This window comes from Thermobia domestica, chromosome 11, assembly GCF_964235325.1.
Source record: "Thermobia domestica chromosome 11, izTheDome1.hap1.1, whole genome shotgun sequence".
NCBI classification, from domain to species: Eukaryota; Metazoa; Arthropoda; class Insecta; order Zygentoma; family Lepismatidae; genus Thermobia; species Thermobia domestica.
The window spans coordinates 267456488-267471075 of record NC_137464.1 but is presented as its reverse complement, the minus strand read 5'-3'; the positions used below and the strand labels follow the sequence as shown (position 1 = coordinate 267471075).

General features: G+C 36.6%; 1 protein-coding gene across 1 annotated transcript in view; it reads left to right on the top strand.

Annotated features, from left to right (window-relative positions):
- LOC145665066 (uncharacterized) overlaps window positions 1–14588 on the top strand; it is a 133938-nt gene that overhangs the window by 47938 nt on the left and 71412 nt on the right. Inside the window, exons 10-11 of the mRNA XM_081732326.1 lie at window positions 146–296; window positions 9136–9305. Of these exons, the coding sequence (XP_081588452.1) occupies window positions 146–296; window positions 9136–9305 (321 nt within the window). The remainder of the gene's footprint in view (window positions 1–145; window positions 297–9135; window positions 9306–14588) is intronic.

The window sequence follows — 14588 nt, the reverse complement described above, 5'->3', positions numbered from 1 at the left end:
TGATTTTTAAAACTATTTCTAGTAAAGATCGTGTTGTTTGTGTCCTTTGAGCTTTGATATATTCCCCATCTCGATTTTTCTTTCTACGCTCTGATCTTTATCCAGCACATGGACATAATCTTTCTGGACGTTTTCTGTGTTGCAGGATGGTTTCGTGTTATGGAAGGACGTGATCATGGTCTTCCTGGGTATTCCAAGCATCTGTCCCTGTGTACTGGTCAAAAGGTCAGTCGAATGGATGACCTCAAGTCTTTCCTTCGGTCTGATAAGTCAGGAAGGCTCGAAGAACTTTACAAGTAAGTTTCTATTTAATTATGCCAGTTATCTTGTACTCAATACTTTTGTAGCCGTTATTTAAGAAAGGAGATTTTGTTGTATTTTCGTTTTATTATCATTTCACAGTGAACCAACGACTTTTCACTTGTTAGTTTCTTATGATTCGTCAGATAGTATGCACCAGAGACAAACATCACATATGCGTTGTGAAATCCATTAATCGTTTGCATGACAGATCAATCAACGTTCGATTTCGTCCTATACAATTGATGCTGCCATCGGTTTTTGCACAAGATGTCATGGGCTGTCTCAGTGATTAGCATGCTTTCACCTGCTTCATTTTCCTACGCGTAGCAGATTCATTCTGGAAATATCACATAGAAAATTAACCCTGTTGCTATTTTTTTTTTTAAATCAAAAGATCCAATACATTTCTAGTCAGGTTCACTATGTAATTTCGCCGGAAATTGTTGGAGAGTATGAAAAGTGTACATTTTCTGAAAGCTTATAGTATAACCAACAAGAAAAACAATGTTTCCATTTTCTACGACTACTACGTGGGCGCCACCTTGGATTTTACAAAATGGCTGACGTAAAAACAATTTTTGTTAATATCTGAGCTTCTAAACAACATAAAAATATAATTTTGACAGATAAACATGCATTTTCCGGACTAGGGAATCCAATAGTATCGAAATAAATGATCTAGATTAAGCCACAAACTATGTTGATTTATATCAAATGGCTTTTTATACAAATTTCCTGACACCAACAACATAGGGTTTAATATTTTTAATTTTATAGCAACTACAGAGTCTTTACAATTCATCGTCGTCATTGTCATCATCAGTTTCATACTGTGTTTGTGTGTCCTCATCATTTGTACACTCACTGCCGCACTGGCAAAGATCGATGCATGATAACGTATGCTTATTTGCTCTGCAAGGACATCTTGCAGAAGAACAGTTTTTTTGCATTGACAATTATCTCAATTATTGCCTTTGGTGCTGGAAGAATATCTGTCATGGTTGGTTTCAACTGGCCATCCAAATCTTTGTGGTAGTCATTCTTCGTGGGATCCAGCTGATGATCTTGCATAGCGATGTTAGTCTGTTCCAACAGCCTGGCTTGGATGTGGACTCTGAGGACATGCTGTTTGAGAGCTTCTAGTGTGGGAGGTAGCTTGTCACTTTCTGCCATATGCTTGCAAAATAGATGCCATCGCAGTTCGATGATATTGTCGATATAGATGCCTTTGGGGCAATAAGCTACACAGTCGAAGCTGGCAAGACTTGACAACATGGTATCGGACGTTTCTGCTTCTGTTGAAAGCATCTGCAATGAACTGATCACATCTGGGTTTGCTTTTATGAAAGCTTGCAGCCAGGTTGCTTTACCTATACGAGAGAACTGTTCAGTGTTGTCGGCTCCAGTGAATGCATGGAAAGCTGGCAAAGCGTTTGCTCTTTCCGGCCCTAGGGCTCTTCTTATTTTCTCTATGTCGATTACTCCAGAGACCATTGAAATCGACGTATTCTTCAGCATGAGGTCATAGTTAGCTATAACTAACACCAGGACATCAGTATCTGGGGAAAAGAAAACCATCTTTGCATCCGGCGAGTTTCGTTGTGTTGCCAGGACAGCTTGGTAGATCAACAGTGTGTCTGCTTCTTCATGATTGTTTTCGTCGAACACTAAATCTTTGTTGCTCCTGGTCGCCCTAAAGAAGAAGTAATGATGAGTTTTTGTGAGGAACTATTGTACTCTAGAATCTTAGCAGCAAGATAGTTTCTCAGGTCTGCCTTTATCTTGTCATGTGAAAGAAACCTGTTCATTGGGATGTGTTTAATGTTTGTGTCATCTCTGATCTGATACTGAATTGGTGCTTTTCCTTGTCTTCTTCTATACCTAGTAGCACCTTTGAGAGAATCTTCTCTGTATGTATCAAACACAAGGATGATTTCATCATAATTTCCCACGAGAGACATAAGACTGCTATTGAAGGAAGCACCGAGATCTTTGACCGTCGCCATCGATGCTGGTTTTTTGGCCATCTTCTGAAGAAGAACCATCCCATCTACTAGGGCGATCCTACGGCTTGGAGCATCTGATGTTGTGTCCATCCAATCCTCTGGGTGCACATCTTCCTTTAATGTTTCTGCTGTTGCCAAATTGCTGACAAGACTGATCAGTTTCGACTTGTCAAGGCATGGCAAGATTGTACCATCTGGAGCAAAAAGAACTCTTGGTGTCACAGTGAATTCGTAGTTCTCAATTGCCTCTTTCTGATTAATGTCTCTGGCGACCTTGCCAAGACCATCATTCTGCCATATAAGTTCCTGGTCTCCTGTAGATCCACAGTCTTGTCTCGGAGTTGTACTTTGGTTATCTTATTTGCCGACATAAACATCTTGTTGTTCTCCTTCTTTACTGGTGCCATTGATTCGCTCCGAGACGTATTCTTCTTACACCTTTTTGGCCATTCTCATCTGCATTCACGATCATTTTTACATACTCATCAGGGATGAAGGTATGAGTGATAATATTGTACAAATTGTCACCTACAGCAGCAAATGGGTTTCCGTGTTTCAAAACTGCTTCCTTTATCTTGTCTATAACATGATAATGCTTCTTGACTGTACTTGGCCCAAGTTCATGATGCTCTCTGGTTTTATCACTGTCTACATCAAACTGATTCGTAAACTCATTGACAACACGGGAGAGTTCAGGTGTAACCATGAAGAATCTCTGTCGAGCATTGGCATTGTTCGAGATGCCGACAATTCCAGAATGAATTTTCATGAGCTTGTTCAGATGCTCGCATGCATGGTCCGCTCCGATGGATACAAAGGGGATATCATTTTTCGTCACTGAAATGTTACCTGCTTTCAGTTCTGCCCATGTTTGAGGATGATTGCTTCTAAGGTCATGCATGTCCGTGATGTATCTTGGCCAGTGTCGTTTGTATTTGATCTAGTCAAATGCAAAGAGAGCTTGCTGAGCTGCTCTCCAGCTTGAAGATGAAGCTCAAGATCTGCATTCCGAGTTGCAGCGACAAACATAAGAATTGTTTCTACTCGCTGTAGGTAGTTCATCATTGACTTAAACATTGCATTTTTGGATCTCTGTTTCATCCATGTATGGAACTGTGTGCTTAAATCACTAGTGAAGATGGCCTCAAGTAGTGTGTTGTTTGCTTGTTTCATGGATTCACTTTTTGTGTTCTTGTTCCTCTCAGAACAGGCAGCTTCAACTCTCTCTGTTGCCATCAAACACACCTGCTTTAGCTTCGGATTATCAATGAAGAATTCATCCAGCAACATTTCATGTACACGTATGGGCACGAGGAGCACGCTTGTAATGGGTACATTTCAAGATTTGCCTTGCTGTTGCAGACCCATACACATCAGCTTCTATCCACGCATCATCAATACCTGAGCTCTCTATAGAGGTGCCCAGAGCACGTAGGGCAGCCATAACAGCATGTAGCTCTCCCAGTCGCGGGACAACTGTGAGTTTCAGGTCAGGTCTGGCATCTAGCAGTTGGACCACCTTCTCATACAGAGCCATGTCAAATGAAATGACAGTAGGATGATCTTCACTAACAGTCAACTTCCTCAGTTCACTCGCTTGCATGATCAAAGTCAGCGGCGTTGACCACTCGTGTGCCAGCTCTGGTAGCAGTGGTAGGGCTCCGACGTGGGTAAGTTGCTTGCTTTCGGACAACATTGAGTTGTATCCTGCCCACCCGGGAATAATGCTGGATGCTTTCTCGTGCTTCAATCTGGACATAGCAGTAGCAACAATCCATCCAAATTGTGATTATTGGTAGGAACCTGATATATTCTGGCTTATGACAAAGTGTTCTGTTCTCGGGGTGTGCCGTGCTTTTGGCTTATCACAGTGCATTATAGGTACATGGTATGGAATGACAGATAAAGTGTGGGCATCAGTTATCTTCAAGGGTGGTGCAACAGGCTCTCCAAGAACATCTGCTTTCTGATATACAGTAGTTATAGTTCCATGTGTTGTTCCTTTCACATCAGGAGTGTCCTCTGCAAAATCTGTGTTATCGACTGCAAAGAACACAAAGGCACCCTTCTTTAAGAATGGTGGCACATACACACTTTCTAACTGTCGCGTGTTTTCTACAACAGCATTGGCCAAAGCAGTTTCCAAAAGTAGGGTACGGTCATAAGGAACACAGTATCCATGTGAACTGAGAAGATTCATCAACTTCTTATCGCGGGTGTTCTGATAAACTGATAATATAATATAATTTTAAATCTAAAAAACGCTTATTAAAATAAACAAGATTGATTGAACGGTCGTTTTTAGTTTGCATGATACAACTAAGTATTACATGTTTTAGATCGGATTTACACATATTAATCTCCACAGGGGGCCCTAGCCTGAAAAATGCATGTTTATCTTTCAAAATTATATTTTTATGTTGTTTAAAAGCTCAGATATTAACAAAAATTGTTTTTACGTCAGCCATTTTGTAAAATCCAAGATGGCGTTCACGTAGCACTCGTAGGAAATGGAAACATTGTTTTTCTTATTGCTTATACTATAAGCTTTCAAGAAATGTACACTTTTCAGACTCTCCACAAAGTTCCCGCGAAGTTATATATCATGACACAGTGAACCTGACTATTCAGGTAAAAATTATCTTGCACGCCTTATAACTGGAGAACTACATATACTGTAGCCAAACTCAAACTATCACTTAACTCAGTATGATGTGGTTATTCCGTAAAAAAAAAAATAAATAAATAAATAAATAAATAAAAATAAAATAAAAAAAATTTAAAAAATAAAAGATTGCCTTGATTTAGAGGCCGTTCAAAAACTTTTTCAAAAATTTTGTGGCCCTTGATCGCAATCTTGGCTATGATCGCAATCTTTTGAGACATTTTTTTTTTAATCATTCCTAAAATTCTTATTCAGCTATTGTAGCCATTATAGTATTGATTAGAAGCAAAACGTGTTTCTTTCGTATTAGTTTCTTGGATTATTGAATCTACGTTTGGCCATTAATGTTCCTTTTTTTTTTTTTTTTTTTTTTTGTTGTTGTTGTCTGTGCACACAACGAGCTAGCCGAGAGTTAAATTCAAAATTTCTATACAGCTGACATCAGATCAAAAAAGAGTTCTTGTGTCGTAAAGCGAGAGGCGCTACTGTACACATCACGTACCTGGTCACGTGAGATTCCAAGATTTTCGCCGAGCTTATTGTTTGTTTATTTCTTGTCTGTGTATGCCACAAACCAAGATTACACACAGATACTAAACTTGGTGAAAATCTTGAAATTTCACGTGACCAGTACACAGAAGCGCCTCTTACTTTGGACCTTTCGATCTAAAGTTAGCTGTGTGGAATTTCTGAATGTAACCTTCGAGTGGCTCGTGTTGTGCACTAACTCTATGGCCTATGGAACCCGGACCACAGCCGCGTTCACAAAAGCTCTCAATTTAATTCTGTACTTAGCCAACTCGATCCAGTTTCTACTTTGTATTTTTATTTCTGCGAGATCCATCTTAATATTGTCCTCCCGTCTGTTCCTAGGTATTCCTAATGGTCGTTTTACGATTAAATTTCCAGCTAAAACTTTAAAAGCCTTCCTACATTGTTCCATTCTGGCTACATGACCTGCTCACCTGAGCCTCCCAGACTTGATGATCCTACAGTGTTCGGTAGATGGTGTAAATTATGCAGTTCTTCGTTATGAAGTTGCCGCCATTCTCCATTCACGTTCCTTTTGGGTCCGAATATTTTAGGTGTGCACATATAAAATAAGTAGCAACATATTGTATCAAAACGTAGATTCAATAATCCAAGAAACTAAAATGAAATAAACACGTTTTTACGTTTAAAGAAGCTACTAATGACTGCAATAACAGAAACAAACGACTAGCAGAGGCTGTATGCAGGATGCTTAATTTTCTAACTGATATATCCACAGTAAATCTTCTACTACTTACAAGGGTTGCCAACTGGCTGGTATTTTACCGACTCACCGGCATTTTTGTCAGCCTCAACAATATATTATTTTAACGTTCAAAATATAATTATTATTCATGTGTTTTGACTATGAGCAGGTGCTGGTAATATAATTTTATTTCTCAGAGTTGGCCACCTATGACGTCACGTGTAAAAACCGATGATAACTCCAACTACTTGCGACTTAATCGCATGCTGATTGATTTTTTCATCCTGTAGATCAGTGGCGGATCCAGAAATTGTTTTTGGAGGGGTGGAACAAAGTAAGAAAAACAGTGGAACTCATTTTTGCTGCTCAAATTTGATAGCAACGTACAATATAATACACTTGCATATAATTAGAAACAGGCTAGTTCATGAAACCAAACCATTACCTGGTATTCTACCTCACCTATTTAAAAAGTTTATTTTATTAATATTGTTACATTGTTCATTGTACCTCATTGTAATATTTTTCTGTATTCTTAATGAGATAGGATTAAAAAGAAATCTTCGGAAGATACATAAAATACTTTGTAACAAAGAATAGGGCCTACATATCACAAACTTGTCAAAACAACTAAAGAATACAAAATTTATATTGTTTCGCTCATACAGAAATTGCAATCTTCTGGAATGTTTCTGGGCGAAGAGATCCATTACTTCAGACGCATCAATTGTAATATCTTTGTCAATATTCATAAAGGCTAACCTACTAAGTCTGTCTTGACCCATCGTTGTTCTCAGATAGGATTTTACCAATTTTAAAGTAGAAAAACTTATTTCTACAGAACATGTTTTTACTGGTAAAACAGATAGAAGATGTAGCAGTTGTTTTATTTTGAAAAAAAAAATCAGAAGATGGATCTTGATAAGCTCCAATGTTCCCGCCACAAAGTCACTTCACCTTTGTTCAATTTCACTTCCACATACATCCTGGCGGTAAATTTTTGAAGATTTTACAACGCTTTCTTCATGTAATTGTGCCTTAAATGCTGGAATCAAACTAAACAGAGGCATCATTTTTGAGTTTGTTAAAGCAAATCTTGAGGTCAGCTCACTTATGAGCTGATTTGAAAAAGGACCGAGTATTATAGAGTCGTGTATTACACTGGTATAAAATTCACCCCTTCTTGTTTCAATTTGGTACTATTTTTCAGTCCACTTCAGAGCTAGGACTGTGGCAACACTGGCACTTGTAGACAGTAAAATAGGCTTCTGTAACTCAGATAATACAGTAAAATAGACATTTATAATTTAAAAAAAACAACAGCAAAATAGGTAATTATAACTCAAGAAATAGACAAGGAAAAACAGCTCTTGTGATCCACGAAATAGACAGTAAATTAGGTACTTATGATTCATGAAATATAGAGTAAAGTAGACACATATATACAAATAGTTAAATTATTTCTTTATATTCTTCTTCTTCTTAAATGCTTGTACCTTTAAAATAGCACTTTTGCCCGTAAATATTAACAATACTTAGAAAATACATACAGAGATAGACAATATCGTTGTAAATCGACCTAATAAATTAGGAATTAGAAGAAAGTTGAGACTTGGTATATACCTCACATGAGGCGTGGTGTTATGTTTTCTGTTTCTGTATGTCTATTACGTGTATGTGTGCTATATTAGTTATAAATAATAGATACCATTGTGGCTTAAAATTATTAATAATGTGTAATAATGTCTTTCAGGGAAGTTCTAGGACCCTGGACCGGTTATTTACAAACATCAGTTTACTTACCTTATATTCTTCTTACAGCCTATTATCCTCTTTTCGTCGTGAAATAAGCGAAAATAAAGTGCAATAATTTATATTTTAATTTTTTATTATAACGTACTATGTATTTACACACGAACTCGGGATGATTGATTTGTTCCTCGTTTTATATATTTTTCTTATACAGCTATAATACCTTTTTGGTTTATTGGTCATTTTGAAACAGAGGCGCTTGTGGTTTCCTTACAATACACACCGAAGATAATAAGTATTTTCCCTTTTAATTTGCGGACTCTGTTATACTTCCTACGTGCGAGAAAAGTTTCATCTACTTCCACGGTTGTTCGGGGTCCTCTTATTTGGATGTTTTTATAAAGAGCACTTTCTTGATTTGGACTCTTGGAAGGGGGAGGGAGGAGTGTTCTAGAACTTTACCTCTTTTAGTTTCGTGTTATAGAGCCATGTATTATACTGATATAAAAAAAAAATGAATTCAGCCCTTTTTGTTTCAATTTGGTACTATTTTTCAGCCCACTCAAGAGCTAGGACTGTGACAACACTGGCTTCTATTAATGGCGGTGGGGTTAACAAGCATGCCAATTTATATGAGTGATGATAAGATTGATACGTATAGCAACTTCTTTCTTTGTTATAAGGCATTGTGATGTTGAAACCTTTATTCTTTGTTATAATTTTTGGAGACGAGTCTATGAAGAATGTGTTCAATGGGAGGCCGAAATAAATAAATGAATAAATAAATAAATAAATAAATAAAAAAATAAATAAATGAGTTTTATATTTCTCCATACATTACTGTTGAGTAAACTTTAGAATAAACCCATGATTGTTTAAGTTATTTTTATATTGTGGCCTTGCACGTTGATAGATCTTTATACAGTGTTGAATAATTCTGCGATAATATAACCAGTAAAATAATAATAATAATAATAAAACAGATAATATAGCTTACCCTTCTTGGAAAGAATTCCACTGATGTCCATGTTCAACTTGTAATGATGGAAAATCTTGGGTAAAACATCTGCGTACACATTTCACAATGTTCAGAAGATTTTTAAGTGCAGAGAATTTGTTCTAATCGAATGACAATGTCCACGGATTGATTATATGTTTTAATTGAATTCCAGAGACTCATCTGACGTAGATCTTGTAGTTGGAGTATCGCTGGAGCTTCCAGTGACTGGAGCCGTCTTTGGAGAGACTCTCAGCTGCCTGCTGGGCCAACAATTCTCTGTCACTCGTCGCGGAGACAGGTTCTTCTACGACAATGACATTCCGCCTTCTTCCTTCACCAAAGGTAACACAATATTCTCTTAGCTTTTTTATTCTCTTCTCCATTTCTAAAAATGAAATGAAATTTTTAAGTTTTATGTTCCATGGTTATGCCGACTAGGCTAAAGGAGACGGTGATGATCAGAAATGAATCAAATAGTGGAATGAAGAAAATGTGACAACACGAAAGAATCCCGAGAAAGCATACGTACACGGTGTTTGTCCAGGACAAAGGTCACTGGCGCAAGCTGGGACCCCATGCACCAGAAGTAACCGCTCTAGCACTGAGCCACCGTGGTCCCTCTCCGTTTCTAAATTTCTATATTACGAGTACTATTGAGTTGGTGGAATTGAAATATCCAATAATCCATCTGATGGGAAACTATCCTCTGTCTCTCCCGTTTCCTTCCGTTTTCTTATTCCACCGATTTTACCATCATCATTCACTTGCCTTGATCATCGTCTTTCTTAGTTTAAAGGCCATAATTGTAAGACGTTAAACTGGAAGATTTCATTTCAGTTTTTCAAAAATAAATTAAATGAAATCTGTAGTTTTACTTATGACATTTAGGCTGCTAAAGGAAACGAATCATTAATGAAAGTGAGTGATTAAGAAACAACTGGTGGAAATGAGGGAGAAAATCAATGAACAAACCAACAGCCTGGGATCGAAGTACGCCTCACATAGAACTAAAGCTTATCTATAACTGAGTCACCGCTCTCTAATTCATGGATCTGACATCTCACAGGGAAGATGTGAATTCATTCTAACAAGGCAGGGTACCCAGGTGTAACACACCGACTGTGATAAAATTGCACAGACATAAAGAACATTGAAAAAGAAGCGGAACGTATTTTTATATCGGCTAACAAGCGCATTCTAAGGGTCAAATAGGGGCATAAAAATGGGTCAAAATGAGATTATGTGGAATATAGCGAGAACGAGAAGAGATATCGGAAAAGGTTAAATGAACGAAATACTACCCATAGTTGACGCAATTCAATGAGGTAGAACGCACCCATGAGAAGAGAGCAGAACATCCGGAAATGGACCGTCATAATGTGTTACGGAAATGAGCGAAAAAGGTGATAAGGAGCAGGAAAAAAGAAGAAACGAAAACAGAAAATACGTGTTTTTGCTTTGGGTGCATACATCACCAATATGCGAAAAAAAAAAAAAACGTAGATTTATCTCAATGCACGAAGATGGGATAACACGCAGAAAGGATGCAAACGCCGTTCGTACAGGCAGCCAGCGAAACAGTACTGCGCAGTGGGTTGCGTATATCGGGTAATGGGAACAAAAATTCATAGCACAGTAGTATGTAATAACAGGTAGTCCACATACGTAAGATAAACAGCAACATTAATATCAGTACCACACGTGAGTATCAACATTATATCACTACGAAAATACGCGTACAACATAACAGTAATAGTAGCAATTTTGTTTTTGTGTTACTACTGCCTACACACATTTTCGTTTCCAACATAGATCTCATCGTTGTTCCCATTACGTGATATATGCAACGCACCGCGCAGTGCTGTCTCGCTGGCTGTCTATATGAACGGCGTTTGCATCCTTCCTGCGTGTTATCCTATCTTCGGGTATTGAGATAAATCTGCGTCTCTTTCGCATACGGGCAACATATGCACCCAAACCAAAAACACGTATTTTCTGTTTTCGTTTCTTCTTTCTTCCTGCTCCTTATCACCCTTTTCGCTCATTTCTGTAACACATTGTGACAATATTGTACACGTGATTAGTCCATTTCCGGATGTTCTGCTCTCTTCTCATGGGTGCGTTCTACCTCATTGAATTGCGTCAACTATGGGTAGTATTTCGTACATTTAACCTTTTCCGATATCTCTTCTCGTTCTCGCTATATTCCACATAATCTCATTTTGACCCCATTTTTATGCCCCTATTTGACCCTTTCAATATGCTTGTTGGCCGATATATTTAAAAAAATAAGTGTCGCTTCTTTTTTAATGTTCTTTATGTCTGTGCAATCTTATCACAATCGGTGTGTTACACCTGGGTACCCTGCCTTGTAAGACGTTTCTCTATTATTAGACTCCCAAACTATGCTTTACGTAAGCATGGCATGTCTTATAGAATGACTGCGTCTATCTGTCAGTAGGTATCAGAGCGAAAACCAGTGGCGGATCTAGAACGTAAAACCTGTGGGAGGGGCCAGGCAGAACCCAGACTATGATAGGTATATCACGAGTTTACGCAAATGATTTTAATTTGAAATCCGTTTACACACTTTGTTAACAGGACCTAGGAATAAACAATGAAAAATTCCTTTCTAGTTAGGGTTATTTAGGGAGATCTCGACACTTTTAAGGTCTGGCAAAGCTAGTGATCACACATGCACACAAGAAACATTCAGTACGTGGAAGGTTAGTGCCAATTCTGAGTAACAGGTAGCATATACAGAGAAGTTAATTGTGCCTGTTGCAAAGGAAGCAGAAGCCTCTAAAATAGGTACATAAAGCTTTATTTAAGAAATAAATCTATGTTATAAGATTCAGTAAGTCAAAAATAAGGTATAGCGTTAATATATGTTGATGAAAGGAAGCAAAGGATTGGTATTATGATAGAGTATACCCTCTGTATGCATGTGTGCTAGGCTGACACACATTGCTTGTCTCAGTGACAACTCGTGCCAGCTTTTGTTGATAAATGCATCTAGGGGATAAATCGACAGTGATTGTAGGGAGATATCGACATGTAGTTATTTTGTCATAAGGAAAGTCATCAGACAAAAGAACTACTGTTTGGTTCATCTTAGTGTATACATCACACGTCTAGGTTACATAACAAACGCGCTTTCTCCTCTTCTCAGTCATTTAGTCCGGTATAAGTCTAATAGTAAAGAAGTTTGGTTTTAGATTAACACAGTACATGTGTCAAAAATCCTGATATATCAAAGAAAGCCTCTAATGCTCTCACTACACAATACTCAAAATTGTCAATCCTTAATATATCTTTCTTCCGCAGTTTGAAAAACAATTTCAATTTATCTTACGACAACTTTGTTCGTAGGAACCCTGGCAAAATGTTGTGAAAGAAGACTATGAAAAAGTCAGTTTTAGTTGGAAGAAATCGGCCTCTGTTGAATTTTTGGCATATGGATTCCGAAAATGATGGTGTTAAATTGTGATTTTCGATTATTGATTATTATGCGTAGTGAAATATTGAAATACAATATGTTGCAAAACAGATTGAAAACAAAGTTCGTAATTGACGAGCTTATATTGTTTCAGTGTTATTGTATTTCAACTTAGTTGTAATGAATTGCAGCAAGATAAGTCATATGTAGATAGTAGAAACTTTACATCTAGTATTTCATTGCGTTTTATGTTTGTTGTAAAGGACACAGTTTTCAAAGATGTGAAGGATTTCATTGTTTATATAGTGTTGACATCACCCATAGTAAGTATCGAGTTCTCCCGCAAGTCTTCCAAAATCTACTGATCCGCACTATTCCGTTTATGTGTTCTTGCATTTGCAAGTTCTGCATTCAAGGGGAAGATTTTGTGTTTTATAGCTAGGGAAAGGATTACTGTCAAATATTATCGCTTTTGCAGAGTAAAATTATCGTAACTTTCAGAGTAGTGTCGAGTTGTTTCTTAACGTGTCGAGGTGTCCCGAAATGACCCTATAGGTAGACATGAAGTACGAAATAGTAATTAATAAATTGTAAGCATTTGCAGGTAATGTGGCTAATCAGATTAGTCACAAGACATTGTGCTTTATATTGCAAAACATGGTAATTAACATTCAAGTTAGAAATTATCGGAGAAAATAAATGCTAATATAAATATTCAAATCACCACTACTAATGTTATCCTACATATGACTGGTTCCAGTTGTTATGCCCCACTACTGGCATCAACAGTCCTGTTTTATTTGTTACGCGTGACAGTTTATTTAAACACAGAATTAGTTTATGTTATTGTGTTTATTGGCATCAACAGTCCTGTTTTATTTGTTACGCGTGACAGTTTATTTAAACACAGAATTAGTTTATGTTATTGTGTTTATGTAATGCATTTCATAATAGTTTGTTTAATTTACCAAAGTTAGAATTTCTTAGAATTTCCTAAGTTATTTAATTTGTTATGTTATTCTTTATCTGCACCAAAATTACACCTAGTTTAGAATATTAATTAATAAAAGATTTAATTGTCCGAAAAAGAAGAAGAAAGATTTAAGATTTAAATCGATAATAATAATAAAAGAAAGAATTGATTAGATTTCGTCTGTTGATTTTGTTATTCATAAAAGTGTCAAATAGTTCAAGTGCCGAATCCAATTTTAATAAAACAACTGACAGGGATCAATCTTCAAAGTGCAAACGTATAGATCTGAAATTTTATAATTAATTATATGGCATACAAGCAAGTAATTAACATGGTGCACTAAAAAGTTCTTTCTAGGGGCTTAGGCCCTTCTTTATCACCGTATGCCACCTAAATATGTAGAAATAGTAATCAAAATATAATTCAAACTTCAAATCAAAATTTCAGTGTTCTTTGGTGTCTGTTTATGTACGAAATTAAGGTAGTTAGAAAGACTGGAACATCTTCATAGCTAGCAAATATAATTATCGGCATATTAAACATCGTAAATATTAATGAATTTAGAATTAGTCCTGTTGTACGAGATATCTATTTTGTCTTTACGATCAGCGGAGTTAATGACTGATGGGTGGTACCAAATATTATTCTTGTATGCAAATTATAATATATGAATCGTATGCAAGGCTATGCTAGTCGAGATGATTATTATGAATAATAATAGTATGTGAATATATGTAATACTCAAATGAAGATGATGATTATTATAGTAAATGAATGAATTAAATGAATTATGTGTGTAAGACTAAGCCTGACCTTGCCGAAGACTGAAAATATGATAATAATGAAACACAATAGGTACCCAGTCGTCATGATGCAAAGTAACAAAAGGGATATCTTCGAAATAGTATATTTTATACGTTGAATAAAGATGAATGAGACCTTTGTGCCGATAAATTACTTAAATCAATCACTGGAATACTGGAATTAAGGAATACCTAAATTCATGAACAACTTCTGAGTAAAATAAATATTAAAAAAATGTTTTAAAACATATTTCCATGAAACAATTACAGTGAAAGTGACATGATGTCATATGCTAAACTTAGAGCACGAATGTCGTAAACTTGCATGTATTTCGGCATGAAGCTTTTGTAACCCTGTTTGAGTATAAATTTGTAAAGCAATGACAATAACATTTGATTTTATTTTATTG